Source organism: Narcine bancroftii, chromosome 5, assembly GCF_036971445.1.
Source record: "Narcine bancroftii isolate sNarBan1 chromosome 5, sNarBan1.hap1, whole genome shotgun sequence".
Taxonomy (NCBI): domain Eukaryota; kingdom Metazoa; phylum Chordata; class Chondrichthyes; order Torpediniformes; family Narcinidae; genus Narcine; species Narcine bancroftii.
Window position 1 is genome coordinate 189,900,704 of NC_091473.1, and position 24,019 is coordinate 189,924,722.

The 24,019-nt window shown below is 40.5% G+C and overlaps 1 protein-coding gene and 1 long non-coding RNA gene across 2 annotated transcripts in view; one reads left to right on the forward strand and one right to left on the reverse strand.

Annotated features, from left to right (window-relative positions):
* gatad2b (GATA zinc finger domain containing 2B) overlaps nucleotides 1-1,975 on the forward strand; it is a 100,685-nt gene extending 98,710 nt beyond the window's left edge. Inside the window, exon 11 of the mRNA XM_069940322.1 lies at nucleotides 1,465-1,975. Within this exon, the coding sequence (XP_069796423.1) occupies nucleotides 1,465-1,502 (38 nt within the window). The 3' untranslated portion in view covers nucleotides 1,503-1,975. The remainder of the gene's footprint in view (nucleotides 1-1,464) is intronic.
* Nucleotides 1,956-16,229, reverse strand: LOC138764421 (uncharacterized). The gene is made up of 3 exons (XR_011358155.1): nucleotides 15,702-16,229; nucleotides 15,430-15,531; nucleotides 1,956-3,615 (listed from the first exon to the last, which is right to left on the reverse strand). It is a non-coding gene; the product is annotated as an uncharacterized lncRNA (long non-coding RNA).
* Between the last annotated feature and the right edge of the window lie 7,790 nt (nucleotides 16,230-24,019).

Genomic DNA, 24,019 nt, shown 5'->3' on the forward strand with positions numbered 1-24,019 from the left:
CCATCTACCTCGATGTGTCCCACTTCCAATGTTCCATTCTATTCCAGCCATCGAAATCTGTGCCGTCTAACTAAACCGACCGACCCCTGTACGTTTCTGGCACCTGTGCTGGTCACAGGGATAGAAGATACAAGCCCCCTTCCAGTAGGGGTGGCCAAACCTCACATCGGAGCCACATCATTAGATCACAAGGAACAGAAGTAGGCCATTCGGCCCATCGAGTCTGCTCCACAACTCTACCCTGAGCTAAACTGTTCTCACATCTAGTTCCAAGTTCTGGCCTTCTTCCCCCCCCCCCCATATCCCCTGACGAGTTAGATATCTCGCCCCCCCCCCCCAAATGATCAGCTGTATGTGGCAACGAATTCCACAAATCCACTGACCCTCTGGCTAAAGAAATTTCTCCTCGTCTCTGTTTTAAATGGTCACCTTCTCATTCTCAGATTGTGCCCCCTTGTCCTGGATTCACCCACCAAGGAAAACATCCTACTCACATCTACTCTGTCCAATCCTTTCAGCATTTGAAATGTTTTTATGACATCCCCTCTCATTCTTCTATACTCCAAGAATACTGTCCAAGAGCCTCTAAACGTTCCTCATACGTTGCAGGAATCATCCTGGTAAATCTCCGCACTCACTCCAATGTCGTTACATCCCTTCTAAGATAAGGGTCCCAAAACTGCATGGTTCTCCAAATGAGGTCTCACCCAGACCCCATGGAGCCTCATCAACACCTCTACTCTTATACACTATTCCCCTTGAAATTTATGCCAACGTAGCGTTCACTTTCCTTACAGCCGATCTAACCCGGTGGTTATCCTGCACGAGGACACACTCCTCCCAGTCCCCTGAGTTCCTTTGCACTTCCAAATTTTAAATTTTCTCCCCATCCAAGCAATAATCCGCCTGTTATTTCCTCGTCCAAAATGTCCAACCGTGCATTTTTTCGCATTGTACCCCTGCCCATTCCCCAAAGCTGTCCAAGACTCTCTCCGGCCCTCTCGGTGCTGTCAACGCTTCCTACGTCCGCCCCCCACCCCCAGCTCAGCGTCATCTGAGAGCTGCAGTCACCAGCCATGTGTGCTACCACCACCATTGTGAGCAGCGGCGCATGCACTTCCTGTCTCCCTGACCGGAGGCAGCTGGAAGATGCTACGGAGGTGGAGAAGGGGGGTCCTCAGTGATTTTGCGCGCCTCCTTCAGACGACAAACCCTGTCGATCACGTCGATGTGGTGGGATGGGGGAGGAGGGAGGTAAACTATTATTATGGGACAATAAAAGGAATGTTGAACGTGGGCTGGAAGGGCTTGTCGCCAAGGCCACCTTTCTAAATTTAAAAATATAAAATAGACGCTCTCGCACCCTCCCAGTTACTGTGTTTGAATCAAAATACTTTCACTGTGCACTTGATCAAATTTAATTCCATGTGTCAAGCCTTGCATCTTGTCCACGTCCTGCTGTAGCCTTGACCGTCCTGGTTACCTACACTCACCGAAATTAACCGATCGGAGACCTGGAGTGGACTTTATTTCACATGATGTATCACGGAGGGGAGGCTTCTCCACTGCTCATCGGCTCTGACATCTGCCAGTACGTATATTGATACAGAGAGAGAAGCTGCTACAGAAAATACAATTATTCACATTGACCTTTTTTTTGGCCCCAAAAAATGGCGCGTTTTCCGTATAATCCCAACCACCAGAGCTCCTGTCGCTACGGCCCCAGACTCGCTGCTCGGCCCCAGGCACCCACCAATCTGAGTTTTTTTTTAAAACACGGACTTACCTCCTGGCCATCCGGGCTCCTGACGCCTTGAACAGCACAGGTACTTAGCATGGTAAAAAGTATGACCTGTGTAAAAGTACCTCCCCCTTTGCCAAATCTGACCTGAAATATTGGTCCAAGAAACTCATGGAATAAATTTGTCAGAATTACATTAAGACCTTTATTATATTTACTGTATATTAAAACCTTGGTTTGTCTAATGTGAAGAAGAATCTGTCATATGTTAATGATTTGGATGATAGAATGAATGATTTTGTGGCCAAGTTTGCAGATGTTACCACGAGCGGTGCTGGTCAGACCGGTGCCGAGACAGCACGATTGTAGTCGTTAATGCCAGGTACAGGTTGGTGCGATACAATTTCCTGCCTCACACTTCAAAAATTACTGTTTACAAGCCCAGAGGACCCCAAAGCCCATTCACCAAGACATATAGTTACAAATCAAAGTTACTTTTAATTGTCTTTAAACATGAAAATAGAATCAAACTTTAACATCACTGTTCACTTAACTAACCTAACTTAACCCCCTTCTAGTTCTAAGCACACGTGTACGTAATGAGTGTGTAAGTTCAGCAAAGTTATTTGGTTCACAGTCCACTCTCACTTCTCATTCCTCCAAGTTCACTGGTTGCAGGCAATTCTTATACTGTGCACAGAATTTCACATTTGTAAAGTTCACCAGGCTTTGGTACTTGAAAGGTAAATGGTTACCGCTCAGTTTTCAGAGAGAGATTTGTTGTTCCAGGACATCCACAACTGATGTACTTCCATCAGCCACTCCACTGCCTTGATGACGAAACTTGCCCCCTCAGGGTTCTCCAGATGATAATCTCTTTCTTTCAGGTCACCACAGAGTTCCTTTTTGTTTCCCTTATTCCAAGTGAAACATTAGATAGCTAGTCCTCTCTTGCATGAACCACAAGGGCTTTGACCAGGCCATCTTCCAAATAGGGTTTTCCACAAGCTTGCCAGCTTGTCCTGTTCCAGTCCCAGCTGCTTCGACTGACTGTAACATTGTAGAAGTGATCTTCGTCTCTCTCTATCTCAGAAAGAACGTCTGTTTGAATCTCTCTGCGTGCAAAACCAGATGACCCTCTTAGAACAGCAAGTTTTCTTCCAGACAATTTGCGGCTCCAGCAAGATCTTTCATCTGTTGCCTTTTGTAAATAACAATCTATTAGTGAAGTCTCTTGAGCACTCTTAAAAGCTTTTGCAAAAGCTGTAGAGCCAATATATCTAGCATGGGGCCGAACTCCAGTATTTCAAATAAGATCTGTTTTAAAGTTACTCGAACAAACCTTTCCCAATTTATCTCCCAAAAACACATCTATATACTCTGTCATACTACATAAATCTAAACCAGAAATCTCTGAAATATGCTTTGGGTGTGGAGATTGGAGCCTTTATCCATTCAACCTGGCAGCGTACAAAGTCCAGTCCCTTTATTTACTGTTCATATCCTGCGCACTCGATAAAGAGAGAGTATTTCTTCTGGACCACGGAGCATATTTATATAAATCTAGGTTCGACTAGAAGTTCACATTTAAAATAGTAGGACATTTTTAACAGTTCACGGTTCACTCTCCACATCCATTCTGGGAATTCAGGAGTCTGATGGTTTGCAGGGGAAGAAGCTCTTGCCCAATCTGGGTGTGAAGGCCCAAGTGCCACGGTACCTCCTACCTGATGGCAGGTGTTTACATAAGGGGGCATGTGGAGCCCGTCACCAGGTTTACTGCCTTTCGCCTGCATCAAGGGTTGTTGGTGTTCTTCACGGTGGGAAGAGAGCCCCCAGAGATCTTTCCTGCTGAGATCCTCCTGGGGGAAATTCTGGGGAAAAAAATTACAAAGATGGATTTTCCACAGGATCCAGAATTCTACCTTATGGGAGACATTATGGGCGTGAGTTTTAAACTGTCCCAACTTTACATTTTAAAAAATAATTTGGACCCACATGCCGTTTCGGCCCATGAGTCCTGGCCGCCCAATTCAACCCACACCCCCTGTACAAAGGGAGGAAACCAGAGGCCCCCGAGGGGGGCCATGCACTCCTCACAAGACAGCATGGGATTCCAACCCTGATCACTGCCGCTGATCACGCTCGCCACTGCTCTGACCGAAGGTGGCCTTGTTTGGCAGCTGGAGGGGGGGGGTGCTTAGCAGACGTGGAAGTCCGACTCCCAACTCAACGCTACGTGATTGTATGCAGAGTTGTGTTCCCCTGGAGAAAATCAGGTACAATTTAAGGAGGAACAATGGCACATCTGTCACGGGGGTGGGGGGAGCAACACATTGGTGTACAGATATAATTCCACCCCTTCTGAATAGAGGAAGTGCAGCCATCCGTGTCAGTCATTAGATGATTGCAATTAATGAAGTGGACAGTGCCACAGAGGACAGGTTCTTGCATTTTGATCCTTATCCATGGAGGGGGCACAGAGAAGGTTCACTGCACTGATACCAAGGATGGAAGGACTTGCATATGAAGAAAGGTTGGATAGACTAGGCCTTTATTCTGTGGAATTGAGGGGGGATCTTATAGAATTCTTCAGGGTTAAGACAGTTGAGATGCAGGTAGGTTGTTTCCAATGTTGGGAAACACCAGAACCGGGGTCACAGTTTAAGGATAGGGGGGGGGGGTGTTTTTTTAGGACTGAGATGAGGAAAAATTTCTTCTCTCAGAGAGTGGTGGATTTGTGGAATTCTTTGCCACAGGAGGTAGTTGAAGTCAGATCCTTGTCAATATGAGTAGGTTAGATTTTCCCCTTGTGGCCAGGGGGTATGGGGAGATGGCAGGAACCGGGTACTGATTAGCCATGATCATATTGAATGGCAGGGTAGGCTTGAAGGGCCCAACGGTCTCCTCCTGCACCTATTTTTCTATTTTAGGTTTCTTTGGGTTTTTCAGGGTTGGTGACTTCACAGATATTTGGATTCTTTGCATTTGTTACATTTATCTAATCTTTGTTGTATTGGGGAGAGGGGTGAGAGATTGTTGGAAGAGATTGCGCTCTGTGTTTGGGACTTTGAAAATCAAAAATAAAATAGAACCATCTAGCAATTACAGCGCGGAAACAGGGCCATTCACGGCCCTTTTAGTCCATGCTGAAACTTTTATACTCTCCTCGTCCCACTGACCTGAACTTTGCCCATAACCCTTCATAGCTTTCCATCTATACACCTATCCAATTTTTTTCTTGAAAGATAATATTGTACCTGCCTCCACTGGAACCCAGTTCCACACCGACTCCACTCTCCGAGTCAAGAAACTCCTTCTAGTGTTGCACCTAAACTTCTGTCCACATAAAATCTCAGCTCATGTCCTCTGGTTTGAATCTCCACTCTCCTCAATGGAAAATGTCCATCTACTCTATCGATCCCACTCAACATTTCAAAATCCTTTATCGAATCCCCCCTACCCTCAGCCTTCTGCACTCCAAGGAATAAGGCCCTAACTGGTTTAACCTTTCTCTATAACTGGGAGCTGAAACCCAGGGATCATCTGGTGAATCTTATGTCAGCTTTGTTCATATCCTTTTTGTAATTTGTTGACCGGAACGGAAAACAATATTCCAAATGTAGCCTCACCAACGCCTTGTCTAATTTTAACATTCCCTCCCTCTGTGCTCTGATTTATAAAGAACAGCATTCTTCACTAACCTATCCACCTTCAGGGAACTGTGGACCACTATTCCTAGATCTCTCTGTTCAATTACATTCTTTCATGCCCTACCATTTGGGCTATTTTGATTAGTCCAACTTGTCACACTTGTCAGCGTTGAACCCCATTTCCTAACTTTCAGCCCACTCTTCTCACTGGCCCAAATCTCTCTGCAAGCTTTGAAAACCTTCCTCATTATCCACAATGCCACCCATCTTAGTATCACCCGCATACTTACTAATCCAATTTACCACCCCATCATCTAGACCAGTGGTTCTCAACCTTTTTCTTTCCACTCACATCCCACTTTAAGTATTCCCTAGGCCATTGGAGCTCTGTGATTAGTTAGGGATTGCTTAAGGTGGGATGTGGGTGGGAAGAGATGGTTGAAAATCAGTGCTCTTGACCCAATTGTTACTGAAATATTTTGCTTGAGAAAAATGGTCACTGGCCCATTGCCTTTGGAGTTCTGAAACTGTGCACATAACGAGCCCATGAGGGACAATTAAAACAGCGGCTTTCAAACTTTTTCTTTCCACCCACATCCCACCTTAAGCAATCCCTTATTAATCACAGAGCATCTTTGGCAGTGGTTCTCAACCTTTCTCTTTCCACTTACATATCATTTTCAAGTAATCACTCTGCCATCAATGCTCTGTGATTAGTAAAGGATTGCTTAAGGTGGGAAGGGAAGGTTTGAAAACCGCTGTTTTAATTGTCCCTCATTAACTCGTTATGTGCACGGTTTCAGAACTCCAAAGGCAATGGGCCAGTGACCATTTTTCTCAAGCAAAATATTTCAGTAACAATTGGGTCTAGAGCACTGATTTTCAACCATCTCTTCCCACCCACATCCCACCTTAAGCAATCCCTTACTAATCACAGATCACCCGATGGCATGGGGATTACTTAAAGTGGGATGTGAGTGGAAAGAAAAAGGTTGAGACGCTCTGACGTAAGGCCTGTGTATTAAAAAAAACATAAAAAGGTGTTAATTGGATATAATACTGGCTCTTCGTCAGTACTCATTGGAATTTAGGAGAATGAGGGGAGATCTCATTGAATGTTAAAAGGCATGGACAGAGTGGATGTAGAAAGGTTGTTTCCAACGGTGGGAGAGTCTAGGACTCTCGGATTGAAGAGAATCCGCTGAGCACACAAATGCAAGATAATTTCTTCAGCCAGAGGGTGGCGAATCTGTAAAACTTATTACCATGGGTGGCTGTGGAGGCCAAGTCATTGGGAGTATTTTTTTTTAAATTTTTTTATTTTTCACACTATAAACCATATTGACCAAGATGCAGACAGACATTTTTCTTCTTAAATATATACAGTGTCATTTTCTCCCCCTTTTTTTCCCTCCCTCCCTCACCCACTTTCCCATTTATTTGAAGTTCAATCTATAAGATACATTAAACCCGTTAAACAATGTTGTCACTTAATAAAAATAAACAAGAAATTTTACTGAGTCAGTTCTTTTCGTTGTCTTCTCCTTCTGTCATTTTAGGTGGTGGAAATCCATGGTAGGATTTCTCTATTGTGTTTCATGTATGGCTCCCATATTTGTTCGAATATTGTAATATTATTTCTTAAATTATATGTTATTTTTTCTAATGGAATACATTTATTCATTTCTATATACCATTGTTGTATTCTCAAGTTATCTTCTAATTTCCAGGTTGACATAATACATTTTTTTGCTACAGCTAGGGCTATCATAACAAATCTTTTTTGTGCTCCATCCAAATCGAGTCCAAATTCTTTGTTTCTTATATTACTTAGGAGGAAGATCTCTGGGTTTTTTGGTATATTGCTTTTTGTGATTTTATTTAATATTTGGTTTAGATCTTCCCAAAAATTTTTCACTTTCTCACATGTCCAAATTGCATGAATTGTTGTTCCCGTTTCCTTTTTACAGCGAAAACATCTGTCAGATACTGTTGGGTCCCATTTATTTAACTTTTGAGGTGTTATATATCGCCTGTGTATCCAGTTATATTGTATCATGCATAACCTCGTGTTTATTGTATTTCTCATAGTTCCGGAGCATAGCTTCTCCCATGTTTCATTCTTTATCTTTATGTTTAGATCTTGTTCCCATTTTTGTTTAGGTTTACCATTTGTTTCCTCGTTCTCCTTTTCTTGCAGTTTGATGTACATATTTGTTACAAATTTTTTGATTATCATTGTATCTGTAATCACATATTCAAAATTGCTTCCTTCTGGTAACCTCAGACTGTTTCCCAATTTGTCCTTCAAGTAGGATTTCAGTTGGTAGTATCCAAACATTGTATCATCAGTTATATTATATTTATCCTTCATTTGTTCAAAGGATAATAATTTATTTCCCGAAAAACAATTTTCTATTTTTTTGATCCCTTTTCTCTCCCATTCTCTAAAGGAAAGGTTATCTATTGTGAAAGGGATTAGCTGATTTTGCGTCAATATTAGTTTTGGTAGTTGGTAATTTGTTTTATTCCTTTCCACACGAATCTTCTTCCAAATGTTGAGCAGATGATGCAATACCGGTGAATTCCTACGTTGTACCAATTTTTCATCCCATTTATATAGTATATGTTCAGGTATCTTCTCCCCTATTTTATCTAGTTCTAATCTGGTCCAATCTGGTTTTTCCCTTGTTTGATAAAAATCTGTTAGGTATTTTAATTGTGCGGCTCTATAATAATTCTTAAAGTTTGGTAGCTGTAAGCCTCCTTGTTTGTACCATTCTGTTAATTTATCTAGCGCTATCCTCGGTTTCCCCCCCTTTCCATAAGAATTTCCTTATTATTTTCTTTAACTCCTTGAAGAATTTCTCTGCTAGGTGTATTGGTAATGACTGAAATAGGTATTGTATCCTTGGGAAAATATTCATTTTAATACAGTTTATCCTTCCTATCAGTGTTAGTGGTAAGTCTTTCCAATGCTCTAAGTCATCCTGTAATTTTTTCATTAGTGGATGATAATTGAGTTTATATAAATTGAGTTTATATATGTCTTGGTGTGAGCTTGCAGGCGCCTCACATTGAAGAGACTGCCATCCGTGCGGTACCGGATGTAAACAGCGTCTTCCATGGCTTGTTTCAGCATCATGCTGAAGAACATTGAAAGGATGGTTGGTGAGACAAAGGAGGAAAAACCCAACACCCAACCCCAACCAACCAATTTTCCGCTGCAACCGTGTCTGCCTGTCCCGCATCGGACTTGCCAGCCACAAACGAGCCTGTAGCTGATGTGGACATTACCCCTCCATAAATTTTCATCCGTGAAGCCAAACCAAAGAAGTATATTATAACGTCATCTGCAAATAGACTGATTTTATATTTCTTCTCTTATTTTTATCCCTCTTATTTTATTTTCTGTTCTTATCTGTTCTGCTAGTGGTTCTATAGCTAACGCGAACAGTGAGGGAGATAGTGGACATCCCTGCCTTGTTGATCTGCTTAAGTTAAATTGTTTTGATATATATCCATTTACTGTCACTTTCGCCAATGGCCCCTTATATAATGCTTTAATCCAATTAATGTATTTCTCTGGTAAGCTGAATTTTTGTAGTACTTTGAATAAATAATTCCATTCTGCTCTGTCAAAGGCCTTCTCTGCGTCTAAAGCAACCGCTACTGTTGGAGTTTTATTTCCTTCTACTGCATGAATTAAGTTAATAAATTTACAGATATTGTCTGTTGTTCGTCTTTTTTTAATAAATCCAGTTTGGTCTAGATTTACTATTTTTGGTACATAGTTGGCCAATCTGTTTGCTAATAGTTTAGCTATTATCTTATAATCTGTGTTAAGTAATGATATTGGTCTATATGATGCTGGTGCTAGTGGATCTTTCCCTGTCTTTGGTATTACTGTAATTATTCCTGTTTTGCATGAATCTGGTATGCTTTGTGTTTTGTCAATCTGGTTGATTACTTCCAAGAGGGGAGGAATTAATAAGTCTTTAAATGTTTTATAGAATTCTGTTGGGAAACCATCCTCTCCTGGTGTTTTATTGTTCGGTAGTTGTTTTAATATCTCCTGTAATTCTTCTATTTCAAATGGTTTTATTAATTTATTTTACTCCTCTGTTTGTAATTTCGGTAGTTCAATTTTAGTTAGAAATTCATCTATTTTGTCTTCTTTCCCTTCGTTTTCAGTTTGATATAATTGCTCGTAGAATTCCCTGAAGTTTTCATTGATCTCCATTGGATTATATGTAATTTGTTTGTTCTTTTTCCTTAATGCCAATACCATTTTTTTAGTTTGTTCTGTCTTAAGCTGCCATGCTAGAATTTTGTGCGCTTTTTCTCCTAGTTCATAATATTTCTGTTTTATCTTCATTATGTTCTTCTCCACCTTATATGTTTGTAGTGTTTCATATTTTATTTTTTTATCTGCCAATTCTCTTCTTTTAGTTGTACCTTCCTTGATTGCTAATTCTTTTTCTATATTTGTTATTTCCCTTTCCAACTGTTCTGTTTCCCGATTGTAGCCCTTCTTCATCTTAGTTACATAACTTATTATTTGCCCTCTGATGAATGCTTTCATTGCGTCCCATAGTATAAACTTATCTTTCACTGATTCCGTATTTATTTCAAAGTACCTTTTAATTTGTCTTTCAATGAATTCTCTAAAATCCTGTCTTTTAAGTAGCATGGAGTTTAATCTCCATCTATACATTCTTGGTGGGATGTCCTCTAGCTCTATTGCCCATAACAGGTGTGAGTTGTCCGATAATAGTCTAGCTTTATATTCCGCTTTCCTAACTCTCCCTTGAATATGGGCTGATAACAGGAATAGGTCTATCCTTTTTTTTTTAATTTTTTATTTTTCACACCATAAATCACATTAGCCATGATATACACTATTTCTTTTTCACACATATACAGTGACTTTTTCTCCCCCCCCCCCCCCTTTCCTCCCAAACCACCCCCCCACCCCCCCCCTCTCATCCATTTTAGGTATACAATCTAGGTTGCATTAAGCCAGTCAGACAATGTTGTCATTCAACAAAATTACACCAGAAATTCTACTGAGTCCATTCTTTTCTTTCCTTCTCCTTCCATCAACTTAGGTACTGTTTGTCCCCGGTAGGTTTTCGCTATTGTATTTAATGTAAGGCTCCTATACTTGCTCGAATATTTCAATATTATTTCTTAACCTATCTGTTATTTTTTCTAATGGAATACATTTATTCATTTAAATTTAGTAGTTTCTTCCTTTTAATTTGGTTATGTATTCCATTAATATTTAAAGACATATAGTTCAGCGTAGCCCTTTTATATTTTGTTTATCTTCTCTTTCTGTTTTTCCATCATTACCTTTCCTCCTTTTCCATTTCTGTTTTCTTATTTTCAACTCTTTATAAGACAACATTCCTACAACATCCAACATTTTCCTTATTCTCCTATTTCTATCTTATTTATCCCCAATCTCCCCTTCACCTCCTGAGTTGTCCTTTATCCCTTGTCAGACAACCACATCTCCCCTCTCCATTTGGATTTGCGAATCCACTCGCAAGCGTCAACTGATTTTGCAGTGACCGCTATTTCCCCCCACCCCGCCTCCCCCAGAAAAGATTTCACTTTTCATATGTCACAAAGGTCACTCTTTTAATTCCCTCCTTATTCTCTCTATTCCATTACCTTCCCTTATTAATTCTTGTCTATACTATCTATATTTTCCTCTAAGTACAGATACATTTATGTATGCTCATTGTCTCTATTCATTCTTATACCTCTTTACCCGCATACATATCAATCGTGATCATTTTTACTCTCATTACCCGTCTTCATCCCTCAGTCTATTTTTGTCTTTACCCACATACATATCAATCGTGATCATTTTAACTCTCATTACCCGTCTTCCTCCCTCAGTCTATTTTTGTAATTGTTCTGCAAATTTTCGTGCTTCTTCTGGATCCGAGAATAGTCTGTTTTGTTGTCCTGGAATAAATATTTTCAATACCGCTGGATGCTTTAGTATAAATTTATACCCTTTCTTCCATAAAATCGCCTTTGCTGTATTGAACTCTTTTCTCTTCTTTAGGAGTTCAAAACTTATATCTGGATAAATGAAGATTTTTTGCCCTTTATACTCCAGTGGTTTGTTGCCCTCTCTTACTTTTTCCATTGTCTTCTCCAGTACCTTTTCTCTTGTAGTATATCTTAGGAATTTTACTACAATAGATCTTGGTTTTTGTTGTGGTTGTGGTTTAGAGGCCAATACTCTATGTGCCCTTTCTATTTCCATTTCATGCTGTAGTTCTGGACATCCTAGGGTCTTAGGGATCCACTCTTTTATAAACTCCCTCATATTCTTGCCTTCTTCATCTTCCTTAAGGCCCACTATCTTTATGTTATTTCTTCTGTTATGGTTTTCCATTGTATCTATTTTTTGAGCTAGTAGTTCTTGTGTCTCTTTAGTTTTTTTATTAGATTTCTCCAATTTCTTTTTTAAGTCTTCTACCTCCATTTCTGCTGCTACTGCCCGCTCTTCCATCTTGTCCATTTTCTTTCCCATTTCTGTTAAGGTCATATCTATTTTATTCATTTTCTCTTCTGTGTTGTTTATTCTTTTTCTTAAATCATTAAATTCCTGTGTTTGCCATTCTTTAAATGACTCCATGTATCCTTTAATAAGAGAAAGTATATCCTTTATCTTGCCTTTCTCTTCTTCTTCTATTTCACTGTACTCTTCCTCTTCTTCTTCCTCTGGGTTGGCCATCTGTTGTTTCTTTGTTGCCCTTTTCTTCTCTTCTTTCTTGTTTCCATTGTCTTCTGTGGTCTCTTCTTGCTGCAGGTGTTCTGCAGCTGTTGTTGCTGGCTGTGGAGATCGACTCCCCAGCTGGTCCCCCTCCCGTCGGTGTGTTTTTTTTCATGCGCATTGCGCATGCGCGGTTGCGCACTTTTACTCGGCTCTGCGAGCCATTTTTGTAGTCCATTATTTACCGACCTGAGGAAGCGGGTTTCTCTCTCCGCAGCGGGCCTCTTCGGACAGGTAAGGCCTTCACCTTTTTCCTCCTTTGTCTTCTCTTCCTCTCTTCTTACCGTTGCTTTCGATTTTTCTTTTTTTGTCGCCATCTTCTTTCCACCTTTATACTCACTTTTCTGTAACTTTTATTTCTGTGCCTTTGTGTTTTTCTTTGTTTTTCCCGACTTTTCTGGAGAGGGCTGGAGTTCACCGTCCAGCCACTACTCCATCACGTGACTCCTCCGGTCTATCCTTGAGTATGTTTTATGTCTACCCGAATAATATGAATATTCCTTTTCCTTTGGGTGTTGTTTCCTCCATATATCCAAAAGTTGCATTTCTTGCATCGATTTAATTATAAATTTGGTTACTTTGTTCTTTCTGTTAGTTTTTTTTCCAGTTTTATCCATGTTTAAGTCCAAATTAAGGTTAAAATCCCCTCCTATTAGTATGTTCCCTTGCGTATCTGCTATCTTCAAAAAGATATCTTGCATAAATTTTTGATCTTCTTCATTAGGTGAATATACATTGAGTAAATTCCAAAATTCTGAATATATCTGACATTTTATCATAACATATCTCTCTGCTGGATCTATTATTTCCTCTTCTATTTTGATTGGTACATTTTTATTGATTAATATAGCTACTCCTCTGGCTTTTGAATTATATGATGCTGCTGTTACATGTCCTATCCAATCTCTCTTTAATTTCTTGAGCTCCATTTCAGTTAAGTTTGTTTCTTGCACAAATGCTATATCAATTTTTTCTTTTTTCAGTAAATTTAGCAGTTTCTTCCTTTTGATTTGGTTATGTATTCCGTTAATATTTAAAGTCATATAGTTCAACATAGTCATTTCATACTTTGTTTATCTTTCCTTTCCGTTTCCTCATCACCACCTTTCCTTCTTATCCATTTCTGCTTTCTTTTTTTGAACACATTATAAGACAACATTTCTAAAACATAAAATATTTCCACTATTCTCATATCTAAAATTTCTTTAACCCCAATAGTCCCTCCCCTTTCTGAGTTGCCCTTTGTCCCTTGTCGGGCAACCACATCTCCCCTCTCCATTTGGATTTGCAAATCCACTCGCAAGTGTCAACTGATTTTGCAGTGACTGTTATTCTTCCCCACCCAGCCCCCCACCAGAAAAAGATTTTAATCTTCATATATAACAAAGGTCACTTTCTTAATTCCCTTCTTACTTCCTTTCTTTCCCTTCTTAGTTCTTACCTATACTCTATTTTTATATATATATATATATATATATATATACATACATATATACATATATATATATATATATATATATATGTGACTGCCATTCTTTTACTGTTTCCATATATTCTTTAAAAAAAAAATATCCATGTACTTGCCCTTCCCTTCATCTTCCATTTCTCTGTGTTCTTCCTCCTCTTCTTCTGAGTCCACTCCAGGATCTGTGTCCTTTACCTCTGTCTCTTCTGGTTTTCTTGTTGGGTTGTTTATTTTATTTTGTTGGGTATTTTTGGTCTTCTTATTTTTATTAAAAGTGTCTTGGTGTTGGTCTTCTTCCTCTGGGTTGGTCATCTGTTGTTTCTTTGATTTCTTATTTTATTCTCTTCCTTCTTGTTCTCGTTATTTTGTATGTTTTCCTCTTGCTGTTGTGTTGTAATTGCCTGTTTCAGCTGCGGAGATCTACTCCTCAGCTGGTTCCCCCCTCCCGTCAGTGTTATTTTTGTCTTGCGCATCGCGCATGCGCGAATCCTCGCGCATGCACAGTTGCGCACTTTTGTTTGGCTCCGTGAGCCATTTTTGTAGTCCCGAGTTCGGGGCTTCGACTGACCTCAGGGAGCGGGCTTCTCTCTCCATGGCGGGCCTCCTCGTACCGGTAAGGCCTTCACCTTCCTCCTCCGACATCCTTCCTTCTTCTTTTCTTCCTGTTTTTGGTTTTTCTTTCTTCGCTGCCATTTTCTCCACAATTTTACTTTCACTTTGTTATGGTTTTTATGTTTGTGCCTTTGTTTTTTCTCCATCTTTTTTTTACTTTTCTGGAGAGGGCTGGAGTTCCCCTACCAGCCACTACTCCATCACGTGACTCCTCCGTCATTGGGTGTATTTAAGGCAGAGATTGACAGGTTCTTGATTAGCTAGGGCATCAAATAATAGGGGGAGAAGTGGGCTGAGTGGGGGAAATGGATTGGTTCATGATTAAATGGCAGGGCAGACTCAACGGGCTGAATGGCCTATTTCTGCTCCTGTGTTTTGCGTCTTTTAACATCCTGGACCCTGGTTAAGTTTGGTTTGTAACCTGCCGGGTAGGTATCGCTGTTCAAATGGCTCCCTGCCAACTATGTTAGGGGGAAGTCCCCACCTTCCTTTCATCAAGCAGTGGATGAGTTAATCTTCATAAATCTTTGGATCAACACACCCAACTTATTTTTGGTTTCATTCACCCATTCTTATTTACTTGCCCTCGGTGTTGGTGTTGTGCAGGCTTTGTGATGCTTTGATGAGAGAGATGGGATAATAACCCATAGGGTTTGGGGCACATTACTAGATCAGAACTGGGTCCAAGTGCCTTACCATCTCTTGATGGTCTCTGGCTATTGTCGAAGCAAATGTGTTAGTGGCCATTAATACACTGGACAACAATGGGTTTTCCCCCAAAAGGGTGGTTTCCAGGGGAAATAAAAGGGGATTATGATAGACCACATCAAGCTGAATCCAAAGATAGTTCCAGGTTCACTGCATTGCATAGGAATCTCCCTCAGTGCCTCGTAGCCTGAGATGGTCTGATCTTGGAAGCTAAGCGGGCTCAGGCCTGGTCGGTACTTGGAGGGGAGGCTGCCTGAGAACACCAGGTGCTGTAGGTTTCTGTGAGGAGGCGCTGGACAAAATGGCAACTCTCTGCCTTACAGTGGACAACAGTTAAAGAATATCATGTAGGTTACATTCTAAATATACGTGACAATAATGGAACCTTTTAAGTTTGAGAAACATTAACTCCATAATGGCACTGACACCTTGCGTTAGTTCAACTGACCTAAATATGTTTTGCCGCTGATTTTCATTTGTCCGCGGCATCTGATGCCTCTCTTGTCAGTGCCCAATGATAGTCGGCTGGTGCTGATGGATTCCAGCTGCCCTGATTTAGAGTTGGGAAGAGTATCAGGTTACAAGTGTTACAGTCGCACATAACTTTAATTACCGTATATTTTGGTGTAAAAGTTGACCCACCCCCCCCCACCCCTTTATCAGCCTCATTTTAAGGGTTTTATGGTATATCCAACGTATAAGTCGACCCCAATTTTCTACCTGCTTTGAGGTGCCCCCTTGACTGCGGTATAAGTCGACCTCCATTGAGAAAAGGGCCTCGTAAGCCAGAGTTGGAAGATCACAATGCAGAATAGGTCCGTGAACAGAGGTAGGATCGCCACATCGTCACCTGAAAGAAAATAATAACATTTGCACTGCTGTAGGCCAAGTCACGCCCAGACCTTGGGGATTGTTTTGAGGCTACAGTCAGCTTGTGCAATCGTTTCCCGAACTGGAAAAATCTGGTGTAATGCCAAAAAAAAACCACAAATTGCACAGAAGAAACTACCAAAAGATCCTGATCATAAAGTTTCACCAGTTTATTATACGCAACCGGCGGAAACAAATGTTGGAAAGGTGGACGGAACCCCTCGGCAAAGGAACACTGGGATGGAAGGACCAGGTTTACCCATGGCCGACGGGACAAAGTGAACACGCGTGATGTCATATAACACACAGTTTGGCGGGCAGCAACCTCCTTTGAAGAAGACCGCAGAGCCCACCTCACTGACAAAAGGCAAAGGAGGAAAAACCCAACACCCAACCCCAACCAACCAATTTTCCCCTGCAGCCGCTGCAACCGTGTCTGCCTGTCCCGCATCGGACTTGTCAGCCACAAATGAGCCTGCAGCTGACGTGGACTTTTACCCCCTCCATAAATCTTCGTCCGCGAAGCCAAGCCAAAGAGAAAGAAAAAAGAAGATATAACAATTACAGTACGGAAACAGGCCATCTCGGCCCTTCTAGTCCGCACCGATTTATGTGAAACTCCACTAATACCACCTACCTGCTCCCTGCCCATAACCCTCCTACCCCCTCACATCCATGTACTCATCCAACCTCCTCTTAAATGACAAAACTGACCCTGCTCCAACCACCTTCTTCTGGAAGGTCATTCCACTCAGCCACCCCTCTCTGAGTGAAGAAGCTTCCTCTCATGTTACTTCTAAAGTTTTGCCCCCTAACCCTTAACTCATGACCCCTTGCTCCAATCGCCCCTACCCTCAGGGGAAAGAGCCTATTCACATCTACTCTGTCTATCCCCCTCATAATTTTAAATACCTCTATCAGATTCACCCCACCCCCCCCCCCTGTGGTTGTCTTCAAACGCAAAACTAAAGCAAAAATGAAATACCCTGCGTATTTCACCCATTTCATGGCATTTCATGACAAAGGATGGATGGCTGAAACTGGTTTAAAACTATGGACGGATGATGTGTGGAACTGGCGGTTTGTGCAGAGAACGGAATTTGCCACTTAACTGTGAAGGTTAAAAGGAGGTTAGCACCATATAGTAGTTACAGGGCGGTTATCTCGGTTTGACGTCTCTATTGCAAACTCTCGTTGTCTGCTTGGTCGAGCCATTCAAAGACCACTTGGATGTCAAACGCAGAAAAGTCATTTACAAAAGGCGGGGCAATGCGTGCTGCCTCACTGGATGTGCTGGGTAACTTCGTGCTCAAGGCACGGGACAAATCTAGAGGACTGTGATAAAATCACTGGAAAAGCGCGGTACCTCTCATGCAATTGATGACGCGAAAGATGATCTGTTGCGGGGCATGGATGACGATGCTGAAGCCGCCCCATCAGATACAGACTGAGAACCGTATGATGACAGTTTAAACAGCGAGGACTTGCCGCCATCCTTGTTATGATAGCGAGAGCGATTTTGAAGGGCGCTAAATGTGTTACTGTTTTCATTGTAAATCTGTCACAGTCGGGCTTTTTCTTTTTGGTTTCCCAAAGGCCGACTTCCTCGCCAGATCAGTGCAGACTGGATTTTGAGCTGAATTTAAGGTCTCAAAAGTATATCCGGTGTCTAAATCGACCCCCATTTTTTGAGAGATTTTTTGAGTTTCACGACTCAACTTCTACGCTGGAAAAATATGGTAACACATGGGAGACAAACAGGGGAGAACAGTTAAATGGTTACTCGATCACTATTTCACTTCAGATACGATGTGGACATCAAACTATATGTATGTGTGTATATGGGTATATTTATATATATATGTGTGTGTGTATGTATATATGTGTGTACATGAGTGTATCCATATTTAAAAGAAAATATATAGACTATAGATAAGAATTAATAAGGGAAAGAAAGGGAAGAGAGGAAGTAAGGAGGGAATTATGAGAGTGACCTTTGTTAGTTATGAAAATTAAAATCTTTTCTGGGGGGGCTGGGTGGGGAGGAGTTACAGTCACTGCGAAATTAGTTGACGCTTGCAAGTGAATTCGCAAATCCAAATGGAGAGGGGAGATGTGGTTGCCCGACAAGGGATAAAGGGCAACTCAGGAAGGGGAGGGGATAGTGGGGTTAAAGAAATTTTAGATAGGAGAATAAGGGAAATGTTTGATATTTTAGAAATGTTGTCTTATAAAGTGTTCAAAACAAGAAAGCAGAAATGGATAAGAAGGAAAGGTAATGATGAGGAAATGGAAAGGAAAGACAAACAAAGTATGAAATGGCTATGTTGAACTATATGACTTTAAATATTAACGGAATACATAACCAAATCAAAAGGAAGAAACTGCTAAATTTACTGAAAAAAGAAAAAATTGATATAGCATTTGTGCAAGAAACACACTTAACTGAAATGGAGCTCAAGAAATTAAAGAGAGATTGGATAGGACATGTAACAGCAGCGTCGTATAATTCAAAAGCTAGAGGAGTAGCTATATTAATCAGTAAAAATGTACCAAATAAAATAGAAGAGGAAATAATAGATCCAGCAGGGAGATATGTAATGATAAAATGTCAGATATTTTTGGAATTTACTCAATGTATATTCACCTAACGAAGAAGATCAAAAATTTATGGAAGATATTTTTTTGAAGATAGCAGACACGCAAGGGAACATATTAATAGGAGGGAATTTCAACCTTAATTTGGATTCAAACATGGATAAAACTGGAAAAAAAACTAACAGAAAGAACAAAGTAACCAAATTTATAATTAAATCGATGCAAGAAATGCAACTTATGGATATATGGAGGAAACAACACCCAAAGGAAAAGGAATATTCATATTATTCGGGTAGACATAAAACATACTCAAGGATAGACCTATTCCTGTTATCAGCTCGCATGCAAGACAGAGTTAGAAAAACAGAATATAAAGCTAGAATATTATCAGACCACTCACCCCTGTCATTGACAATAGAGTTAGAGGACATCCCTCCAAGAATGTATAGATGGAGATTAAACTCCATGCTACTTAAAAGGCAGGATTTTAGAGAATTCATTGAAAGACAAATTAAAAGGTACTTTGAAATAAATACGGAATCAGTGAAAGATAAGTTTATAGTATGGGACGCAATGAAAGCGTTCATCAGAGGGCAAATAATAAGTTATGTAACCAAGATGAAGAAGGACTACAATCGGAAAACAAAAAGTTGGAAAGGGAAATAACAAATATAGAAAAAGAATTAGCAATGAAGGAAGACACAACTAAAAGAAGAGAATTGGCAGATAAATATAAAATATGAAACATTACAAACATATAAGGTGGAGAAGAACATAATGAAGACAAAACAGAAATATTATGAACTAGGAGAAAAAACGCACAAAATTCTAGCATGGCAGCTTAAGACAGAACAAACTAAGAGAATGGTATTGGCATCAAGGAAAAAAGACAAACAAATCACATATAATCCAACGGAGATTAATGAAAACTTCAGAGAATTCTACGAACAATTATACCAAACTGAAAACGAAGGAAAAGAAGACAAAATAGATGAATTTTTAACTAAAATTGAACTACCAAAATTACAAATAGAGGAACAAAATAAAATAATAGAACCATTTGAAATAGTAGAAATACAAGAGATAATAAAAAAAACTACCAAATAATAAAACACCAGGAGAGGATAGATTCCCAATAGAATTCTATAAAACATTTAAAGATTTATTAATTCCTCCCCTCCTGGAAGTAATCAACCAGATTGATAAAACACAAAGCTTACCAGATTCATGCAAAACAGCAATAATTACAGTAATACCAAAGACAGGGAAAGATCCACTCGCACCAGCGTCATATAGACCAATATCTTTACTTAACACAGATTATAAGATAATAGCTAAACTATTAGCAAACAGATTAGCCGACTATGTACCAAAAATAATAAATCTAGACCAAACTAGATTTATTAAAAAAAACGAACAACAGACAATATTTGTAAATTTATTAACTTAATTCATGCAGTAGAAGGAAATAAAGCTCCAACAGTAGCGGTTGCTTTAGACGCAGAGAAGGCCTTTGACAGAGTAGAATGGAATTATTTATTCAAAGTACTACAAAAATTCAGCTTACCAGAGAAATACATTAATTGGATTAAAGCATTATATAAGGGGCCATTGGCAAAAGTGACAGTAAATGGATATATATCAAAGCAATTTAACTTAAGCAGATCAACAAGGCAGGGATGTCCACTATCTCCCTCACTGTTCGCGTTAGCTATAGAACCACTAGCAGAACTGATAAGAACAGAAAATAAAATAAAAGGGATAAAAATAAAAGACAAGGAACATAAAATCAGTTTATTTGCAGATGACGTAATAGTATACTTAACAGAACCAGAAATATCAATAAAAGAATTACATAAGAAATTGAAGGAATATGGAGAAGTGTCGGGATACAAGATTAATGCAAATAAAAGTGAAGCAATGCCAATGAATAATGCGGATTTCTCAAAATTTAAGAAAGAATCACTATTCAGATGGCAAATGCAAGCAATACGATACCTAGGTATACAAATAAATAAAAACCTCGGCCATCTATATAAACTCAATTATTATCCACTAATGAAAAAATTACAGGACGACTTAGAGCATTGGAAAGACTTACCACTAACACTAATAGGAAGGATAAACTGTATTAAAATGAACATTTTCCCAAGGATACAATACCTATTTCAAGTATTTCCAATACACTTGACGGAGAAATTCTTCAAGGAGTTAAAGAAAATAATAAGGAAATTTTTATGGAAAGGGGGAAACCGAAGATAGCACTAGATAAATTAAGAGAATGGTATAAACAAGGAGGCTTACAACTGCCAAACTTTAAAAATTATTATAGAGCCGCACAATTAAGACACCTATCAGCTTTTTATCAAACAAGGGAAAAGCCAGATTGGACTAGATTAGAACTAGATAAAATAAGGGAGAAGATACCCGAACATATATTATATAAATGGGATGAAAAATTGGTACAATGTAGGAATTCTCCAGTATTACATCATCTGCTTAATATTTGGAAGAAGATTCATGTAGAAAGGAATAAAACAAATTACCAATTACCAAAACTAATACTGACGCAAAATCAGCTAATCCCTTTTACAATAGATAACCTTTTCTTTAGAGAATGGGAGAGAAAAGGGATCAAAAGAATAGAAAATTGCTTTTCAGGAAATAAATTATTATCCTTTGAACAAATGAAGGATAAATATAATATAATATACTACCAACTGAAATCCTACTTGAAGGACAAATTGGGAAGCAGTCTGAGGTTACCAGAGGGAAGTAATTTTGAATATGTGATTACAGACACGATGATAATCAAAAAATTTATAACAAACATGTATATTAAACTACAAGAAAAGGAGAATGAGGAAACAAATGGTCAAACTAAACAAAAATGGGAACAAGATTTAAACATAAAGATAAAGAAGGAAACATGGGAGAAGTTATGCTCTGGAACTGTGAGAAATACAATAAACACGAGGTTACGTATGATACAATATAACTGGATACACAGGCTATACATTACACCTCAAAAGTTAAATAAATGGGACCCAACAGTGTCTGACAGATGTTTTCGCTGTAAAAAGGAAATGGGAACAACAATTCATGCAATCTGGACATGTGAGAAAGTGAAAAAATTTTGGGAAGATCTAAACCAGATATTAAATAAAATCACAAAAAGCAATATACCAAAAAACCCAGAGATCTTCCTCCTAAGTAACATAAAAAACAAAGAATTTGGACTTGATTTGGATGGAGCACAAAAAAGATTTGTTATGATAGCCTTAGCTGTAGCAAAAAAATGTATTATGTCAGCCTGGAAATTAGAAGATAACTTGAGAATACAACAATGGTATATAGAAATGAATAAATGTATTCCATTAGAAAAAATAACATATAATTTAAGAAATAATATTACAATATTTGAACAAATATGGGAGCCATACATGAAACACAATAGAGAAAACCTACCGGGGACATCTACCACCTAAAATGACAGAAGGAGAAGGGAATGAAAAGAATTGACTCAGTGGAATTTCTTGTTTATTTTTATTGAGTGACAACATTGTTTGACGGGTTTAATGTATCTTAGATTCTGAACTTTAAATAAATGGGAGTGGAGGTAGGGAGGGTGGGATGGGAAGAGGGGGGGGTGGAGAAAACGACACTGTATATATTTGAAAAGGAAAATGCATGTATCTTGATCAATGTGGTTTATAGTGTGAAAAATAAAAAAAATTTTTAAAAAGATACGATGTGGACATTCACCTCCGACAACTGTAAACCTATACTCGACCCACTCACATTCACATGCGCGCTCACACACACCCATGCACAGATACACACACACACACACACACACAGGCAGACACACACACCAAGGCAAACAGACATACATACACACACACACACACACACACACACAAACAGACATGCACAGAGACACACACACACACACACACACACACACACACACACACACACACACACACACACACACCCCTTCCCAGTCCCCTAACCAATGGTGGGGTGGGGGGGCAGCTCTCTGCAAGTATCGATCTATCGCAACACTACAGCTGAACTTCACCTTTACCCACGACACTTCCAGCAATGTCCACAGTAGCGACCTGGCATGGAATGATACCTGCAATTTGGAACATGAGGCAGGGAGAAGGAATGTGGTGTATGTTGGTGCCAATAATGACCCTGGGTGATTTAAATGAGCCAAGGGCAAGGTGTTCGTGCACTAGTGGGTGGCCGGAGTCCAACCTTGATTGGCAGGTGATGTGACTTCCCAATAGATTTTAGATGGAAAGGGCCTGTGACCACCCTCAGCACACAACACCCCAGAGAGGCAGGGAGGCCGCGTTTCCTCCACACGCAGGCACCGGATCGAGCAGGGGTGGCTAACCTTTTCACTGAGACACATATTGCGGTAAAGAGGCCATTCTGGCCCTCGAGCCTGCCCTGCCCATTTTACACCCCGTTAACCTACACTCCCCGGGTTGGGGGGGTGGGGGGAGACCCACGCAGACATGGAGAGAGTGTCCAATCTCCTCACAGGCAGCGCGGGATACGAACACCGGCCTCGATCGCTGGCGCTGTGACACCGCTTCCTCCGAGTGCCGTAGTCCAAGAATGCCCTGGGGGCTGTGCGAATGCTGCCGCTGGCCTGGGCCCACTCAGAGGGGTTGTTGAGACTTTTCTTGGCAACAACAGAGCCCCAATCTACAGCCGGGTGCCTGGCAGCGCACTTCAAATGGGCAAAACCACGTCATTTTCTCTGCGTTCGCACTTGGACTTCTTCCCGGCTGATCTTGGTGACGTCCACGGTGGAAGGTTCCACCAGGGGCATTGGCACCATGGAAAACCGGCATCAGGGCAACCAGAGTCCATCAACGTTGGGCCAACTGTTGTCAGACTCTGACACCGCTTTCCCAAGTTAATTGAGCTGGAGAGGGGAATGGAAAGGATGTGGATTTCGGATTTATTGCCAGAGTGCATACATGTCATCTCGTACAACCCTGAGATTCTTTGTCCTGCGGACCAGGCAGAATTACCACTTACTGGCAGTGCAAAATAAAATTCTACTCGATCTACACGTGTAAACAAACTTCAACACAGAGATAAAAAAAAAAGCAAGAGCCTGTAAATTAGTCCCTGATTGCGTTTGACATTGAGGAGTCTGACGGTGAAGGGGCGGCAGCTGTTCCTGAACCTGATGGGGGCGAGCCTTGAGGCACCGGCACCTCGTTCCCGATGGCAGCAGCGAGGACAGAGCATTCCAGGGCTTTGTGTAGAGCCAGTGAGGTGCCATCCGTCGAAGGCCGGCTGCTACGATAGGTGAATTGGAACAGGTTCTCATCGCCGCTCAGACAGGGGCTGATCTGCTTCAACACCTGCCCTTCCAAACACTTCATCACTGTCGGTGTGAGGGCCACCAGCCAATAGTTATTTTGCCAGCTTACCCCACTCTTCTTGGGCACCTGTTCACTGCCGCCTATTTCATTTACCTGGAACGGGAGGGGCTCAAGTAACAAAGGGGGAGGGGGGTGGAGATGCTGGGTCTTTTC